This window comes from Schistocerca nitens, chromosome 5, assembly GCF_023898315.1.
Source record: "Schistocerca nitens isolate TAMUIC-IGC-003100 chromosome 5, iqSchNite1.1, whole genome shotgun sequence".
Taxonomy (NCBI): domain Eukaryota; kingdom Metazoa; phylum Arthropoda; class Insecta; order Orthoptera; family Acrididae; genus Schistocerca; species Schistocerca nitens.
In genome coordinates, this window is record NC_064618.1 from 785,225,227 (window position 1) to 785,245,249 (window position 20,023).

The 20,023-nt window shown below is 46.7% G+C and overlaps 1 protein-coding gene across 3 annotated transcripts in view; it reads right to left on the bottom strand.

Moving 5' to 3' along the window:
- LOC126259186 (proline-rich protein HaeIII subfamily 1-like) overlaps positions 1–20,023 on the bottom strand; it is a 60,778-nt gene that overhangs the window by 30,772 nt on the left and 9,983 nt on the right. For all 3 annotated transcript variants that reach the window (XM_049955767.1, XM_049955769.1, XM_049955768.1), the window contains exon 2: positions 2,527–2,588. In XM_049955767.1, coding sequence (XP_049811724.1) covers positions 2,527–2,588 — 62 coding nt within the window. The remainder of the gene's footprint in view (positions 1–2,526; positions 2,589–20,023) is intronic.

Genomic DNA, 20,023 nt, shown 5'->3' on the forward strand with positions numbered 1-20,023 from the left:
ACAAACAAAGGATTACAATTTCAGAAAAAGAGAAAGAGCTTCACAAACTGGGCAAATCAATGACGTATTGGTCCACCTCTGACCCTTATACAAGCAGTTATTCCACTTGGCATTTAATGACACAGACGTTGGATATCCTCGTGACGGATTCTGTCCAGCTGGCGCCTTAGGTCCTCAAAATTCCGAGCTGCTTGGTAGGCCTCGTCAAAAACGGTCCATACGTTCTCAATTGGGAAGAGACCCGGCGACCTTGCTGGCCAAGGTAGGATTTGACAAGCACTAGAAACTCTCGCCGTCTGCGGGCAGACATTATCTTGCTGAAATGTAAGCCCAGGATGGCTTGTCATGAAGGGCAACAAAACGGGGTCCAGAATATCGTCGACTTACCCTAGGCTGTAACAGTGCCGCGTATGGCAACCAAGGAGGTCTTACTACGAAAAGAAATGGCACTCCGGGCTATCACTCATGCTTGTTGGGCTGTATGACAGGCGACAACGAGGTTAGTATCCCATAGCTGTCCAGGAGTCTCCAGACACTTCTTTGGCCTTGAATCTCATTAACCGACGTAGAATTGTCTTCAGTGATGAGACCCGCTTACAACCACGCCCTAGTGACCGCGGTACACCTACGGAACAGCGGTACGTCGACGATGTTCTGTACCCTGTTTTGTTGCCCTACATGGAAAGCCACCCTGGACATCCAGCAAAATAATGCCCGCCCGCACACGGCAAGGGCTTCTGCTGCTTATCTTCGAGCTTGCCGTATCTTGGCCAGAAAGGTGGCCAGACCAACATCTACATGTGCATGGCTACTCTGCAAATCACGGCTTCTCTGCAAATCACACGTAAGTGCTGGCAGAGGGTTCATTGAACTACCTTCACAATAATTCTCTGTTATTCCACTCCTGAACAGCGCGTGGAAAAAAAGGATCACCTGTATCTTTCCGTGTGAACCCTGAGCTCCTTTACTTTTATTATGAGGATCGTTTCTTCGCTTGTAGGTCGGTTCAACAAACTATTTTCGTATTTGGAGAAGAAAGTTGTTGATTGAAATTTCGTAAGAAGAACCCACTGCAACGAGAAAAGCATTTGTTTAAATGACGTCCACATCAAATCCTATAACATGTCCGTGACATTATCTCCCATGTTTCTCGGTAATACGAAACATGCTGCCTTTCTTTGAAATTTCTTGATGTACGCCGTTAATTTTATCTGGTACGTATCCAACACCGCACAGCAGTACTCCAAAATAGCGTAGTGTAAGCAGTCCCTTTAGTAGATCTGTTGTAACTGCTAAGTGTTCTGCCAACGAAATACAGTATTTGGCTCGCTTTCTCGAAATATTTTCTGTGTGTTCTTTCCAATTTACGTTGTTCGTAATTGTAATTCCTAGGTATTTAGTTCAATTTACAACCTTCAGATCTGATTGATTTATCGGGTAACCGAAGGTTAACGGATTCCTTTTAGCACTAATGTGGATGACCTCACACTTTACAACCGCGCGACCGCTACGGTCGCAGGTTCGAATCCTGCCTCGGGCATGGATGTGTGTGATGTCCTTAGGTTAGTTAGGTTTAAGTAGTTCTAAGTTCTACGGGACTGATGACCTCAGAAGTTAAGTCCCATAGTGCTCAGAGCCATTTGAACCATTTTGAACCTCACACTTTTCGTTGTTTAGGGTCAATTGCCAATTTTCGCACCATAAAGATATGTTTTCTAAATCGTTTTGAAATTTGTTTTGATCTTCTAATGATTTTACTAGAAGATAAACGACAGCATTATCGCCAAAAAACCCAAGACGTCTGCTCAGATTGTCACACAAATCGTTTGTATAGATAAAGAACAGCAGAGTGTTTATAACACTACCTTGGGGAACGCCAAAAATCGCTGACGTTGCACTCGGTGACTTCCCGTCAGCTACTACTACGAACTGTGGCCTCTCTGACAGGAAATTACGAATTCAGTCGCATAATTGAAACAGTATTCGGTAAGCAGCCAATCTAATTACAAGCCGCTTGTGAGGCCCCAACTGAGAACGTTTGAAGTATTATGGGCAGGGCCCTCCAATCACCTCGTGATTTTGACGATCTAACGCGCCAATTGGACAGACTTTGGCACAATATCCCTCAGGATGACATCCAATAGCTCTATCAATCAATGCAAATTCGAATAACTGCTTGCAAAACATAAGAGGTGGAGCAACAGGTTATTGAATTGCTCGTTATGTGAAGTTCTTTCCCTTCAATAAATCATCCATTTTTTTCTGATATTGTAATAACGTGTTTGGTTAAACATGTACATCACATCTACCGATTTCCGTCCAATTCTGGTGCTTTGTTTTTCTTGTCTTGGAGTATATTGAGGGTGGTACGTCTTAGCTGACTCGCCCTGTAGATGTAGAGGGCTAAGACAAACTCGTGCTAAGAATGAGTTGTTCTGAATGGATCTATCGCAAGCTTAGAGTGTATGTCCGGCAGGTGTCCGGATAACTGTAGGCACTGCGCAGCGGAGGCGGCGGCGTACTTACTGCGAAAGGGCGCAGGCGACGGCGGCCAGCAGGAACACGGCCGTTAGCAGCCACGCAGTCCTCTGAAACACACAGGAACAGCTGACTGACCATCTACCTGTCCAGCTCAAGCTACGCAAGCAGCAACCGAAGAGCTGGAAAGTGCGTTGACGCCTGCAGGCCTCTGGTCCTGTACTGGCACATTTATGTTTGCAGTGTCTACATTACTGGCCATTAAAATTGCTACACCAAGAAGAAATGCAGATGATAAACGGGTATTCATTTGACAAATATATTATACTAGAACTGACATGTGATTACGTTTTCACGCGATTTGGGTGCACAGATCCCGAGAAATCAGTACCCAGAACAACCACCTCTGGCCGTAATAACGGCCTTCATACGCCTGGGCATTGAGTCAAACAGAGCTTGGATGGCATGTACAGGTACAGCTGCCCATGCAGCTTCAACACGATATCACATTTCATCAAGAATAGTGACTGGCGTATTGTGACGAGCCAGTTGCTCGGCCACCATTGACCAGACGTTTTCAATTGGTGAGAGATATGGAGAATGTGCTGGCCAAGGCAGCGGTCGAGCATTTTCTGTGTCCAGAAAGGCCCGTACAGGACCTGTAACATGCGGTCGTGCATTATCCTGCTGAAATGTAGGGTTTCGCAGGGATCGAAGGAAGGGTAGAGCCACGGGTCGTAACACACCTGAAATGTAACGTCCACTGTTCAAAGTGCCGTCAATGCGAACACGAGGTGAGCAAGACGCGTAACCAATGGCACCCCATACCATCACGCCGGGTGATACGCCATTATGGCTATGAATACACGCTTCCAATGTGCGTTCACCGCGATGTCGCCAAACACAGATGCGACCATCATGATGCTGTAAACAGAACCTGGATTCATCCGAAAAAATGACGTTTTGCCATTCGTGCACCCAGGTTCGTTGTTGAGTACACTATCGCAGGCGCTCCTGTCTGTGATGCAGCGTCATGGGTAACCGCAGCCATGGTCTCCGAGCTGTAGTCCATGCTGCTGCAAACGTCGTCTAACTGTCCGTGCAGATGGTTGTCTTGCAAACGTCCCCATCTGTTGACTCAGGGATCGAGACGTGGCTGCACGATCCGTTACAGTCATGCGGATAAGATGCCTGTTATCTCGACTGCTAGTAACACGAGGCCGTTGGGATCCAACACGCCGTTTCGTATTACCCTCCTGAACCCACCGATTCCATATTCTGCTAACAGTCATTGGATCTCGACCAACGCGAGCAGCAATGTCGCGATACGATAAACCACAATCTCGATAGGCTACAATCCGACCTTTATCAAAGTCGGAAACGTGATGGTACGCGTTTCTCTTCCTCACACGAGGCATCACAACAACGTTTCACCAGGTAACGCCGGTCAACTGCTGTTTGTGTATGAGCAATCGGTTGGAAACTTTCCTCATGCCGTCACGTTGTAGGTGTCGCCACCGGCGCCAACCTTGTGTGAATGTTCTGAAAAGCTAATCATTTGCATATCACAGCATCTTCCTGTCGGTTGAATTTCGCGTCTGTAGCACGTCATCTTCGTGGTGTAGCAATTTTAATGGCCAGTAGTGTAGTACGAGAGGACTCACTGCCTTCCCATTATTTCCCCTCCACGATGATGTGACGAAACGCAATCTTTATGTGGCAATACTTTGTTCCATATTACCTTACAAATGTACAAGGTGATATTTAGTAATACATTACAAGGGCCCCGCGATATGTAGCCTTTGCCTGGTCGAGACATACGTCTGCTGTCTACAGTGTCTCCAGACAAGAGTGGACGCAGAATACCGTGGCAAATAGCTGCGCAATTGGCAGGGCAGACGTGGGGGAGCAACACTCGGGGAGGTTGCAGGCAGGGCTGTAGGAGAAATGCCGATTGCTGGAGGGGAAGTTTTGTGCTAAACTGAAGCTTACACTCACATGTTTTGTAAATATTAAGTAACGATTTATTTTCGCCTTGCTTGTTAACCATTTGTAACTTTCAGAGAAGCGTCATGAGTATGGAATTTTGAGTGAAACATACAGTTCTCTTGTTGCCATGTTAAAATTTACTTCTTTTGCTGTAATACAGTGGAGTGTATACAATGTCACCTCACTAAAGTGTTGTGCAGATGCAACTTCGAGAGAATTCTGAAACAGACGTTTATTAATTGAGGAACGAAGAAAAAGCAAGGTCAACGGCTTATGAAAAAGCACATCCTCGGTATAAAAATAAACGCGTAATGTCTTCACTTATATTGTGCAAAACCCAGAGCATTTCTCGTTTGATCAGCAATCGACGGCTCTCAAAAATTACATTCTTTCATCTGAAAACACTATAGTTAGTGGAATGGCAGGGTAGATCACGAAGTTTCGTGTAAGAACCATATGGAAAAATACTCACCTCTTTGTATGTTATCATTTACCAAAATCTCATTTCGATATATCAAACCATTTATGAAATATGAGGAAAGTTGTGAATATTTTACTATGGCTTCATCGCTGGCGGCAATGGCCTTGCCGCAGTGGATACACCGATTTTTGTCATATCAGCGAAGTTAAGCTCTGTCGGGCGCGGCCAGCATTTGGATGGGTGACCGTCTGGGCCGCCATACGCTATTGCCATTTTTAAGGGAAGCGCTCAGCCTCGTGATGCCAATTGAGGAGCTACTCGATCGAATAGTAGTGCTCCGGTCACAGAAAACCATCATAACGACTGGGAGAGTGTTTAGGATGACACGGAGATCAGATGGTCCCAGTGGGCCACTTGTGGCCTCAAGGCGGAGTGCTTATTGCTGGCGCTCGCGATTGCAATTGAGTCTGCTACATCAGATCAATTTTCTCGAGACTGGTATCAGATACAGACCTCAGCCAAACTTCAATTGTCTTACCTAAATTTCATATGCAGCAACATGTTATGTAGTACACACCAAACGCAAAATCATAGCGAACCCTATTTTTCGCTGCAAACCATTTCAGATTTATCGCAGTGTTTTACTTAAATGCAAATACCACAAGAAATATAACCACTAACGAAATGATGGGCACATCATTATGAAGCTGACATGTAACTGTATATTTAACGCAAAAATGAATTTTTTAGCGAATAGTTTCTGTAAAATAGTTTGAGGGAGTGTGCAGGCCGTGCGCCGCGATTCTGTCATCGCAGGGCGTAGCTGACCGGCCGATAGCGGGCTAACAGTGTAGGTCTCTCCTGAAGAGACAAATAAACTCGCCCAGCACTATGGACGAAAATTGATCACGGCGCATCGTACACTGTACTCTGCGTGGACTCTACATGAGGCGTTCGCTGTCAACGGATGCTCGGCACTACTTGCGTGAACACAGGACATGGAAAGTCCAGTTCGGCATACATAAAGTTAAAATATTTCCCGACAGGCAGCGGATTATACTGGACAGATCGATCTGTCCGATTTCCAAAATGCCACTAGATGGCGCTTGGGGTGGCAAGTGAGTTACGAAACTTAACTGTGGAACAAGTTAATGACACTAGAAGCTTGCCCGCATCTCGTGGTCGTGCGGTAGCGTTCTCGCTTCCCACGCCCTGGTTCCTGGGTTCGATTCCCGGCGGGGTCAGGGATTTTCTCTGCCTCGTGATGGCTGGGTGTTGTGTGCTGTCCTTAGGTTAGTTAGGTTTAAGTAGTTCTAAGTTCTAGGGGACTTACGACCACAGCAGTTGAGTCCCATAGTGCTCAGAGCCATTTGAACCAACACTAGAAGCTTATTGTGAAGTGACATCAAAATGAATTGTCCCAGGATACTACCGCAAAAGTAGATAGCAATCGAAAAATGAAGAACTTTGGAGATACTGGATTTCGTAATTCTACAGTGTTTTCACATTTTAATTTGCATTTTATGACAGTGTGCTGCTGCAAGGCAATTGTACATTGAAGATTTATTACAAACACACCACTCTTGGTTGGTTCAAATGGCTCTGAGCACTATGGGACTTAACATCTGAGGTCATCAGTCCCCTAGAACTTAGAACTACTTAAACCTAACTAACCTAAGGACATCACACACGTCCATGCCCGAGGCAGGATTCGAACCTGCGACCGTAGCGGTCGTGCGGTTCCAGACTGAAGCGCCTAGAAGCACACGGCCACACCGGCCGGCCCACTCTTGGTACAGTTCGCTATAGTTAAATGTCGGTTAATGACATACTGGCGGTAACAGCCTTCGGAGAACCTAAGAAAAAAGCTCCTGTTTTGTAGTATGTACTGAGTGTGATCGAGAGCTTGCCAGCATAGCAGATCAACATATTCGGTGAGGGGACTGCCAAGCCTTTGTAATAAAAAAATAATAAAAGAGTAAAATTTCTATCGAAGAAATATGAGACATGTTATGTAACTCCACACAGAACAGTAGAAGAAAACGACGAAGAAAGAGAAAGAAAAAAAAGGTTAGAGACGTGGAGTTACGGAGGCGTCCTGCATTTTAATTTTTTTTATTTGTTTCGTTTTTGTTGCTCCCCTTTGCGTTTGTGTTCTGATTACAGACCGAAAGATTAAATTTCTGCGAATGAAACGAGCATAAATGACATTTGCTTTCTTGCTTGTCACAAAAATTTAGCTGCTTATTTTCGAAGATGTCGCGGTTTCCGTGAATCTTGTTAGGCAGAATTATATTCGCAAATTTTTAGCTTTTTTCCAATATTTGCGATTTCCGAGGGTCAGTTTACCCATGGAAGAAACTAATGTTACTCGCGTCATTATCGACTGCTATCGACTTTTATGGTTATGCGGTATCGTCATTTTGATATCACTGCACAGCAAACTTCTACTGAAACTAGATGCTCCTTCATGTTGCAGTCGCCTACGAAACTATTCACTGCTAGTCGGGTTTTGATGCTTGCGCGTAAGGTGACATGATATTTTCATACTATTATGTTGGAAGCAAAACTACACACGTTTTACAGTATGACGAATGTATGAATGAGACGTCGAAAGCTCAGAAGTACCGCTAAAATACTCTTAGCTGCTGCTCGGGTAGAGTGTGTGTCTTTTTTTGCTGTACCACGGAAGACTTGCCCGCCTATACGATATACGAAAAAGCACAATATCTAATACATTTTGTGTTAATGTTAATGAGTACTGACAGTAATAATTGTCTAAAGTAAATCTAAAAGATTTTTACTGTTTTTTTATTACATATACGACGCAGTGTTTGGACAAGGGATGACAGTTGTTCTTTCAGCGGGATCCGAATAATATGTCGCCAAAGAAACTGCTATAGGCATGCGTATTCAAACACAGGGATATGAATCCATGGACTCTGCATGTCAGCAGGGGACTGTTCAAGCTGGTGGAAGCTTTGTAATAGTGTGGGGCGTGTGCAGTTGGAGTGATATGGGATCCCTGATACGTCTAGATACGACTCTGACAGGTGACACGTACGTAAGCATCCTGTCTGATCCCTGCATCCATTCATGCCCACTGTGAATTCCGACGGACTCGGGCAATTCCAGCAGGACAATGCGATACCCCATACGTCCAGCTACATAGTGGCTCGAGGAACACTCTTCCGAGCTTAAACACTTCCGCTGGCCACCAAACTCCCCAGACATGAACATTATTGAGCATAACTGGGATACCTTGCAACGTACTGTTCAGAAGAGATCTTCACCACCTCGCACTCTTACGGATTTATGGACAGCCCTCCAGCACTACTTCAGACATTGGTCGAGTCCATGTCAAGTCGTGTTGGGGCACTTCTGCCTGCTCGCGGGGGCCCTACACGATATTAGGCAGGTGTACCAGTTTCTTAGGCTCTTAGTGTATTTCACTTGGTCGACGGACACACGGAAGAAGCCCGAAGGGGCACCATTTATCCTGCAGCGATTATAACGGTACCATGAATAAAGATGAATAATGAAAAATGTATATTGTAACAGCAATCAGTTCTCGTTCTGGCTACGACTAAGCGAACTTATACGTCATTGCTTAAAGTTTTTTATGCGTAGCATTATACACTCCTGGAAATGGAAAAAAGAACACATTGCCACCGGTGTGTCAGACCCACCATACTTGCTCCGGACACTGCGAGAGGGCTGTACAAGCAATGATCACACGCACGGCACAGCGGACACACCAGGAACCGCGGTGTTGGCCGTCGAATGGCGCTAGCTGCGCAGCATTTGTGCACCGCCGCCGTCAGTGTCAGCCAGTTTGCCGTGGCATACGGAGCTCCATCGCAGTCTTTAACACTGGTAGCATGCCGCGACAGCGTGGACGTGAACCGTATGTGCAGTTGACGGACTTTGAGCGAGGGCGTATAGTGGGCATGCGGGAGGCCGGGTGGACGTACCGCCGAATTGCTCAACACGTGGGGCGTGAGGTCTCCACAGTACATCGATGTTGTCGCCAGTGGTCGGCGGAAGGTGCACGTGCCCGTCGACCTGGGACCGGACCGCAGCGACGCACGGATGCACGCCAAGACCGTAGAATCCTACGCAGTGCCGTAGGGGACCGCACCGCCACTTCCCAACAAATTAGGGACACTGTTGCTCCTGGGGTATCGGCGAGGACCATTCGCAACCGTCTCCATGAAGCTGGGCTACGGTCCCGCACACCGTTGGGCCGTCTTCCGCTCACGCCCCAACATCGTGCAGCCCGCCTCCAGTGGTGTCGCGACAGGCGTGAATGGAGGGACGAATGGAGACGTGTCGTCTTCAGCGATGAGAGTCGCTTCTGCCTTGATGCCAATGATGGTGGTATGCATGTTTGGCGCCGTGCAGGTGAGCGCCACAATCAGGACTGCATACGACCGAGGCACACAGGGCCAACAACCGGCATCATGGTGTGGGGAGCGATCTCCTACACTGGCCGTACACCACTGGTGATCGTCGAGGGGACACTGAATAGTGCACGGTACATCCAAACCGTCATCGAACCCATCGTTCTACCATTCCTAGACCGGCAAGGGAACTTGCTGTTCCAACAGGACAATGCACGTCCGCATGTATCCCGTGCCACCCAACGTGCTCTAGAAGGTGTAAGTCAACTACCCTGGCCAGCAAGATCTCCGGATCTGTCCCCCATTGAGCATGTTTGGGACTGGATGAAGCGTCGTCTCACGCGGTCTGCACGTCCAGCACGAACGCTGGTCCAACTGAGGCGCCAGGTGGAAATGGCATGGCAAGCCGTTCCACAGGACTACATCCAGCATCTCTACGATCGTCTCCATGGGAGAATAGCAGCCTGCATTGCTGCGAAAGGTGGATATACACTGTACTAGTGCCGACATTGTGCATGCTCTGTTGCCTGTGTCTATGTGCCTGTGGTTCTGTCAGTGTGATCATGTGATGTATCTGACCCCAGGAATGTGTCAATAAAGTTTCCCCTTCCTGGGACAATGAATTCACGGTGTTCTTATTTCAATTTCCAGGAGTGTATTCTATTCTGTGGTGTAGAATAAACACATTTAAATGGGAGATTAAACTGACTATCAAGTAACAGTACCTAACAAAAAATGTGGAGCACCCGAAAGTGGAGGAGGAAACGATGTGAAACTTCAAGGATCGACAAGGTTCGTGATGTTATTTCAGTGATTATAAAATCCAGCCAAATTCACGAAAAACTTGGCAGTATAAGCCCACCTATCCGTATGACACTGCACGCCCTCTGGCCTGGATGCATGCGCTGGTACAATTGGGAAAGACCTCACAAAGCCGTCGTATCCTTTCCTGACGCAAGCTGCCCACAACTACTGTTATTTGGTCCTCACGGACTGAGTTCAGGTCCAAACTACTCCCACCACATGTTCTATCAGGAACACATCTGCGGATCTTGCTGATCAGGGGAGTACATCAGGTATCACACAGACATCGTACAGACGCGAGCCACGTGTGCGCGCGCAATACCCTGTTGCAGAATGGTACCACGATACTGCCGCAAGAAAGGTAAAACATGATGAGATATCAGACTCCCCTCAGTCACTACCAGCCGTGACATACCAGATGATTCCCCGGACGATAATGGCAGCGGTAACGCTGCTGTGCATCTCTGGAACACTGGGAGGATGGCACCTCTCTAACGTCGTCGCCATACAGTCCGACAATGATCATCGGGGTAGTGTAGAAGCGCGATTCATTACTGAACAGAAGCGCGATTCATTACTAAACACAGCCGGCCGAAGTGGCCGTGCGGTTAAAGGCGCTGCAGTCTGGAACCGCGAGACCGCTACGGTCGCAGGTTCGAATCCTGCCTCGGGCATGGATGTTTGTGATGTCCTTAGGTTGGTTAGGTTTAACTAGTTCTAAGTTCTAGGGGACTGGTGACCTCAGCAGTTGAGTCCCATAGTGCTCAGCGCCAGCCATTACTAAACACAATACATCACTCATCAGTAGTCCATGTTCCTACTCTTGGCACCACTCCAAACGTAGCCGTTCGTCTTGTGGTATCAGGGGCAACCCACGTATGAGACGGTAATTCTCTATCCAGCAGTTTCTACTCTTCGATCAGTGGTGCGGAATGACATTTAATGTTGCAGGGAATTCTTTACTTGTTCTCGGGTGGTGTGTGAATCTTCGATGGGGTTACGATGTGCTTGGTGCACAACACGGATCCTCACTTGGGGTTGTTAGAAGTGGTCGATCGGACCTTTTGCGGCGAGTACACCTGCCCTCACTTTCTCATGTAGTACGCCATCGGGCCATCGTCGCATCCAAACGTCCTACAAATACGGATACTGCACGATTCGACCAGCCGGGTTAATAAAGACCCACAATGAACCCTTTTCATATTCTGTCAGTTGTCGATAATCTTGTGTCACATCAGAAGGCGGCATCTCCGTGTTCTTCACCGTGATCGCTCAACATCTGACACTGCTAACTATTTGTAGTATCGTTCCCAGAACCGATCGCGGTCCTCTGGTTTGGAGCCGAGTGGAAGGCTTAAACCAGAGGCTCAGACGATTCTGCGGAGATCTGGGGTGCAAATTTCTTGACCTCCGCTATCGGGTGGAGAAATGTAGGGTCCCCCTGAATAGGTCAGGCGTGCACTACACTCCGGAAGCGGCTACAAGGGTAGCGGAGTACGTGTGGAGTGCACATGGGGTTTTTTTTAGGTTAGAGAATTCCCTCCCTAGGCCCGACAAGACGCCTCCTGAGACGCGGCAAGGTAGGAGTAGGCTAAATGCAACAGGGAATAACAATATTAATGTGCTAATAGTAAACTGCAGGAGCGTCTATAGAAAGGTCCCAGAACTGCTCTCATTAATAAACGGTCACAACGCCCATATAGTACTAGGGACAGAAAGTTGGCTGAAACCAGACGTAAACAGTAATGAAATCCTAAACTCAGATTGGAATGTATACCGCAGAGACAGGCTGGGCAGTGAAGGGGGAGGCGTGTTTATAGCGATAAGAAGTGCAATAGTATCGAAGGAAATTGACGGAGATCCGAAATGTGAAATAATTTGGGTGAAGGTCACTGTTAAAGCAGGCTCAGACATGGTAATTGGATGTCTCTATAGGCCCCCTGGCTCAGCAGCTGTTGTGGCTGAACACCTGAAGGATGATTTGGAAAATATTTCGAGTAGATTTCCCCACCATGTTATAGTTCTGGGTGGAGATTTTAATTAGCCAGATATAGACTGGGAGACTCAAACGTTCATAACGGGTGGCAGGGACAAAGAATCCAGTGAAATTTTTTAAAATGCTTTATCTGAAAACTACCTTGAGAAGTTAAACAGAGAACCGACTCGTGGCGATAACATATTAGACCTTCTGGTGACAAACAGCCCCGAAGTATTTGAAACAGTTAACGCAGGACAGGGAATCAGCGATCACAAAGCGGTTACTGCATCGATGATTTCAGCCGTAAATAGAAATATTAAAAAAGGTAGGAAGATTTTTCTGTTTAGCAAAAGTGACAAAAAGCAGATTACAGAGTACCTGACGGCTCAACAGAAAAGTTTTGTCTCAAGTACAGATAGTGTTGAGGATCAGTGGACAAAGTTCAAAACCATCGTACAATATGCGTTAGATGAGTATGGTGGTGGTGGTGGTTAGTGTTTAACGTCCCGTCGACAACGAGGTCATTAGAGACGGAGCGCAAGCTCGGGTTAGGGAAGGACTGGGAAGGAAATCGGCCGTGCCCTTTCAAAGGAACCATCCCGGCATTTGCCTGAAACGATTTAGGGAAATCACGGAAAACCTAAATCAGGATGGCCGGAGACGGGATTGAACCGTCGTCCTCCCGAATGCGAGTCCAGTGTGCTAACCACTGCGCCACCTCGCTCGGTCTAGATGAGTATGTGCCAAGCAAGATCGTCAGAGATGGAAAAGAGCCACCGTGGTACAACAACCGAGTTAGAAAACTGCTGCGGAAGCAAAGGGAACTTCACAGCAAACATATACATAGCCAAAGCCTTGCAGACAAGCAAACATTCCGCGAAACGAAATTTAGTGTGAGGAGGGCTATGCGAGAGGTGTTCAATGAATTCGAAAGTAAAGTTCTATGTACTGACTTGGCAGAAAATCCTAAGAAATTTTGGTCTTATGTCAAAGCGGTAGGGGGATCAAAACAAAATGTCCAGACACTCTGTGACCAAAATGGTACTGAAACAGAGGATGACAGACTAAAGGCCGAAATACTAAATGTCTTTTTCCAAAGCTATTTCACAGAGGAAGACTGCACTGTAGTTCCTTCTCTAGATTGTCGCACAGATGATAAAATGGTAGATATCGAAATAGACGACAGAGGGATAGAGAAACAATTAAAATCGCTCAAAAGAGGAAAGGCCGCTGGACCTGATGGGATAACAGTTCGATTTTACACAGAGTACGCGAAGAAACTTGCCCCCCTTCTTGCAGCGGTGTACCGTAGGTCTCTAGAAGAGTGTAGCGTTCCAAAGGCTTGGAAAAGGGCACAGGTCATCCCCGTTTTCAAGAAGGGACGTCGAACGGATGTGCAGAACTGTATACCTATATCTCTAACGTGTATTAGTTGTAGAATTTTGGAACACGTATTACGTTCGAGTATAATGACTTTTCTGGAGACTAGGAGTCTACTCTGTAGGAATCAGCATGGGTTTCGAAAAAGACGGTCGTGTGAAACCCAGCTCGTGCTTTTCGTCCACGAGACTCAGAGGGACATAGACACGGGTTGCCAGGTAGATGCCGTGTTTCTTGACTTCCGCAAGGCGTTCGATACAGTTCCCCACAGTCGTTTGATGAACAAAGTAAGAGCATATGGACTATCAGATCAATTGTGTGATTGGATTGAAGAGTTCCTAGAAAACAGAACGCAGCATGTCATTCTCAATGGAGAGAAGTCTTCCGAAGTAAGAGTGATTTCAGGTGTGCCGCAGGGGAGTGTCATAGGACCGTTGCTATTCACAATATACATAAATGACCTTTTGGATGACATCGGAAGTTCACTGAGGCTTTTTGCAGATGATGCTGTGGTGTATTGAGAGGTTGTAACAATGGAAAATTGTACTGAAATGCAGGAGGATCTGCAGCGAATTGACGCATGGTGCAGGGAATGGCAATTCAATCTCAATGTAGAAAAGTGTCATGTGCTGCGAATACATAGAAAGATGGATCCCTTATCATTTAACTATAAAATAGCAGGTCAGCAACTGGAAACAGTTAATTCCATAAATTATCTGGGAGTACGCATTAGGAGTGATTTAAAATGGAATGATCATATGTAGTTGATCGTCGGTAAAACAGATGCCAGACTGAGATTCATTGGAAGAATCCTAAGGAAATGCAATCCGAAAACAAAGGAAGTAGGTTACAGTACGCTTGTTCACCCACTGCTTGAATACTGCTCAGCAGTGTGGGATCCTACCAGATAGGGTTGATAGAAGAGGTAGAGAGGATCCAACGGAGAGCAGCGCGCTTCGTTACAGGATCATTTAGTAATCGCGAAAGCGATACGGAGATGATAGATAAACTCCAGTGGAAGACTCTGCAGGAGAGACGCTCAGTAGCTCGGTACGGGCTTTTGTTAAAGTTTCGAAAAGATACCTTCACCGAAGAGTCAAGCAGTATATTGCTCCCTCCTACGTATATCTCGCGAAGAGACCATGAGGATAAAATCAGAGAGATTAGATCCCACACAGAAGGATACCGACAATCCTTCTTTCCACGAACAATACGAGACTGGAATAGAAGGGAGAACCGATAGAGGTACTCAGGGTACCCTCCGCCACACACCGTGAGGTGGCTTGCGGAGTATGGATGTAGATGTAGATGTTTACGCTGCTTTTGTTCCCCGCTATGCCAGATAACAACACTAAACACGAATAATATTAATACATCCACAACTAAATTCTCAGACAGCAGTTGAATGTGCAAAGTATGAAACTTCCTGGCAGTTTACAACAGTATGCCAGAGTGAGACTCGAACTCAGGACTTCACTATTGGCGCATAGGTGCTACACCGACTAAGCTACGCGAGCACGACTCACGACGCCTCCTCACAGCTTCCTTCTGTCACTCATCTCCTGACTTCTGAACATCACAGAATGATTTTCTGGAATCGCAGCTACAGGTAAAAAATTAATTCTGGAAAGATCCCCCATTCTGTGACTAAGCCATGTGTCCGCCATGTCCCTTCTTCCAGAAGTGCTAGTCCTGCAAGTTCCACAGGAGAACTTCTGTGAAATTTGGAAGGTAGATGATGAGGTACCGCCGAAAAGTAAAGCTGTTCATGAGTGGAGCCTGGTTAGCTCAGTCGGTAGAGCAGCTGCCTGCGAAAGACAGAGGTCGCGAGTTCGAATCTCGGTCCGGCAAACAATTTCAATCTACCAGGAAAGTCAACATTAATGCATCGGGGTAGCCATTCTACCTCTCACAGAGCAAAGATACGCTAAAAATTGCATTTGATCAAGAACTGGTAAGGTAGATGGCAAAAGGAACAGAAAATTGGATACCGGAGACGTGAAGACAGCTGAGCAGTGCTGAACTACACTCCTGGAAATGGAAAAAAGAACACATTGACACCGGTGTGTCAGACCCACCACACTTGCTCCGGACACTGCGAGAGGGCTGTACAAGCAATGATCACACGCACGGCACAGCGGACACACCAGGAACCGCGGTGTTGGCCGTCGAATGGCGCTAGCTGCGCAGCATTTGTGCACCGCCGCCGTCAGTGTCAGCCAGTTTGCCGTGGCATACGGAGCTCCATCGCAGTCTTTAACACTGGTAGCATGCCGCGACAGCGTGGACGTGAACCGTATGTGCAGTTGACGGACTTTGAGCGAGGGCGTATAGTGGGCATGCGGGAGGCCGGGTGGACGTACCGCCGAATTGCTCAACACGTGGGGCGTGAGGTCTCCACAGTACATCGATGTTGTCGCCAGTGGTCGGCGGAAGGTGCACGTGCCCGTCGACCTGGGACCGGACCGCAGCGACGCACGGATGCACGCCAAGACCGTAGGATCCTACGCAGTGCCGTAGGGGACCGCACCGCCACTTCCCAGCAAATTAGGGACACTGTTGCTCCTGGGTTATCGGCGAGGACCGTTCGCAACCGTCTCCATGAAGCTGGGCTACGGTCCCGCACACCGTTAGGCCGTCTTCCGCTCACGCCTCAACATCGTGCAGCCCGCCTCCAGTGGTGTCGCGACAGGCGTGAATGGAGGGACGAATGGAGACATGTCGTCTTCAGCGATGAGAGTCGCTTCTGCCTTGGTGCCAATGATGGTCGTATGCATGTTTGGCACCGTGCAGGTGAGCGCCACAATCAGGACTGCATACGACCGAGGCACACAGGGCCAACACCCGGCATCATGGTGTGGGGAGCGATCTCCTACACTGGCCGTACACCACTGGTGATCGTCGAGGGGACACTGAATAGTGCACGATACATCCAAACCGTCATCGAACCCATCGTTCTACCATTCCTAGACCGGCAAGGGAACTTGCTGTTACAACAGGACAATGCACGTCCGCATGTATCCCGTGCCACCCAACGTGCTCTAGAAGGTGTAAGTCAACTACCCTGGCCAGCAAGATCTCCGGATCTGTCCCCCATTGAGCATGTTTGGGACTGGATGAAGCGTCGTCTCACGCTGTCTGCACGCCCAGCACGAACGCTGGTCCAACTGAGGCGCCAGGTGGAAATGGCATGGCAAGCCGTTCCACAGGACTACATCCAGAATCTCTACGATCGTCTCCATGGGAGAATAGCAGCCTGCATTGCTGCGAAAGGTGGATATACACTGTACTAGTGCTGACATTGTGCATGCTCTGTTGCCTGTGTCTATGTGCCTGTGGTTCTGTCAGTGTGATCATGTGATGTATCTGACCCCAGGAATGTGTCAATAAAGTTTCCCCTTCCTGGGACAATGAATTCACGGTGTTCTTATTTCAATTTCCAGGAGTGTATACAACGCGATTGCGAAAAAGTGCCCAGGGAGTATAAAACTCTGTCGTAGCTGAGGTACTGTGTAAGTTGCTGGGCTCGCAATAAGAACGATAAGAACTGTCGAGATTCTCATTAACAATTACAGCACGGTGCCCGTACGCCATACGGGCGCGGCCATCCTGACATTGGCGACGGCGCCCGTATACCAAATGTGTGTGAAATCTTATGGGACTTAACTGCTAAGGTCATCAGTCCCTAAGCTTACACACTACTTAACCTGAAGTATCCTAAGGACAGACACACACACCCATCCCCGAGGGAGGACTCGAACCTCCGCCGGGACCAGCGGCACAGTCCATGACTGTAGCGCCGCAGACCGCTCGGCTAATCCCGCGCGGCCGACCGTATACCGTACGGCCGAGCCTTTATTTGGCTCCGTAAGCGCGTTTAGCGCGTCTCCGAAGCAGTTTAGTCAACTAATGTGGAGGTATTTCATTCTTCTTCCGCAAGAGGCAAGCACTTATCGGCTATCTCATCCTGGGAGCGGCTGTTAGCACTGCAAAGACGAAGTTACCTGCACTTCATTCACAGGTGTTTACGATCGTGAAAATATCGCGCAGCGAGTTGACCGAGGCAGAGATCTTAGATATTCTTTATGGAGATGCAGGATCTGAAATTGACGACTCTGACAAAAAGGATTCGTACTCTCCAGACGAAAGTACAAGTGATGATTCAGGTATGTATATGTCTCAATTGTTCATAAAGTGAAGAGTTCATTACCGCATTTTGTATTGTGAGTAATGTTCATTACTTCACTTGCATTTAGTACCTTTTAGTACCAATCTTAGCATTATTTTTTTTTCTATGGGGACAGTGGTACAGACCATCAGTCACCATCTGTGGTACCTGGTCGTGTGTGCCTCACTGAGCACAAAGAGCAAGATTGGTCGGAACCAGACCATCAGCCAGCACTGCCGGTTTTCGAGAATGTAGTCGGCGTAGCATACATTGTTCAGATGCTACTGAGGAGCTTCGATATTTTAGTTATTTCTTTGATGACGACCTTATTCGGCTCATCAAAAGTGAAACGAATCTGTACGCTAGTAACGTTATTACGACAATGAAACGCAAAGGTAGCCTGAAAATAAACTCTGTTTGGCATAAGTCGTCCGCAGTAAAATTGTAAGAGATTTACTGGTCTCTCAGTATTATTTTGCATATGTGCGTCGTCAAATTGCCGAAAATCAGTGATTATTGGTCAACAGACTCGTTTCCACAGACAGGATTTGCGAGTAAATTGTTGAGTCCTGATCGATTTTGCGCTACATTGTCGATGTTCCACTTGAATGACAATGCTTCGTTCATTAGCAGAGGCGAAGGAAAGCACGACCCACTTCACTTTGTTTGATTTCTTTGTGAATAAAAACAAAATTAGTTTTCGTCCAGGCATGAATCTGACAATAGATGAGGCAATGTGTCCCTTACGTGGTAGAACAAGCTTCAGAGTATACATGAAAAACAAACCAATATGGATTAATATTGTATGCTCTCTGCGATTCATCAACTGGTTATATGCTAAACTGTGATGTATATAAAGGTTCTGCAGGCAGTGTTGACAATAGTATCCAGAGCCTTGTAAAAAGGTTGTGTTCACAGTACTTTGGCAAAGGATATTGCTTTTATATGCATAGGTACTACACCAGTCCATCTCTTTTGGACATGTTGTGGGAAAATAAAGCTCTTGGAGTGGGAACTGTAATGAAAAACAGGAAAGGTTTGCGACGAATATTCAGAGCACTAAAACTATAAAAAAAAGATAGTTTTTCAAAGGAAACACCATCTCTTGGCAGTGAAGTGGAAGTCAAAACGAGATGTTTTTTGTCTTTCCACAAAGCACAAGTCTACCAGCACTAGTATTCAAGTGAGGGCCAAAGGTGGAATAGCAGAAATTGTAAATCCAGACGTTATTATTGATTACAATAAGAATAAATCTGGGGTTGACAGAGCAGGTCAGTTCTCCAGCTATTATCCGTTTGCCCGAAAAACTTTGAAATGGTGGTAAAAGCTGTTTTTCCACTTGTTTATCGTGTCAACTGTCAACAGTTTTATTTTATATAAAGCGAAGAAATTGGCTCAGAAGAGCGGAAATATTTTTCAGCAACGAGCCGCTTCATTCTCACAAATTGAGAGGACATTTGCAAGGCACTTTCCAGAGAAGGTCCCATCACTGCAAACAAGGTGAATACTACAAGGTATTGCAAAGTATGTTCAGACAGGGGGAAGAAAGGTACGGGTAAGCGCATCAAGAAGGAAAGTAGATGGTGGTGCTAGGACTGTGGCATTGGCCTTAGCTTCCCACAGTGTTTCCAGGATTTTCACACAAAGGCTAACTACATCTGAACTATTAAAATGCTCTAGTTTACAGGTACCTGCAGCTAGACGGTCCAGTGATATTTTGTTTTAAATTTAGATGCAGTAATAATGGCACTACTCAAGAGAGAGATCATGTAAAAGTTTTTTATCGACGTTTTTTGTGTCATTTGTATATTATATTGGAAAATAAACTCACGTTCATTGAAAACTCTTACTTTTTCACTTTAAATGATGCAAGAACCATATTCGTATCATTTCTCTGTTCTTTGCAATCTAATTTCAAACATCCATTAAATACGACAGTTCACAGCCAAGTGCCGGGTGTAAAGAGGGCAGTGTTGAAAGTGTTAAAATTACTGGCGAAATCATAAATTTTGTTTTACATGGTAGACTAATTTCAAATTTAGCTGAGAGGTGGTCTGCGCTTCAAATGTTCTTACTTTTGAATGGTGTCAGATAATACAAAACAGTGTTATAGCAACGTGTACCATCGTACATAAATGTTTGTGGGCTTAATACTTTAGTAAGATGCGACGACCAGCGGCATACTTGCGTGATTTGTAATTCTCTGTGTCATCTACAAGCTGAGTGCAACGGAAAACACACTCCGCACCTTACTGAAGACGAATCGACACCTCCGTGTCCCGTAATTAGCATGCAAGTCTCTTAGCTGCTGCAGCCTTGGGCCGCGAGGCATCGGAGCGCGAGCCAGAGGGCCTACGGAAAAACTCCGAGTCACGAACAAAACCTCACAACAGAGAAATTGT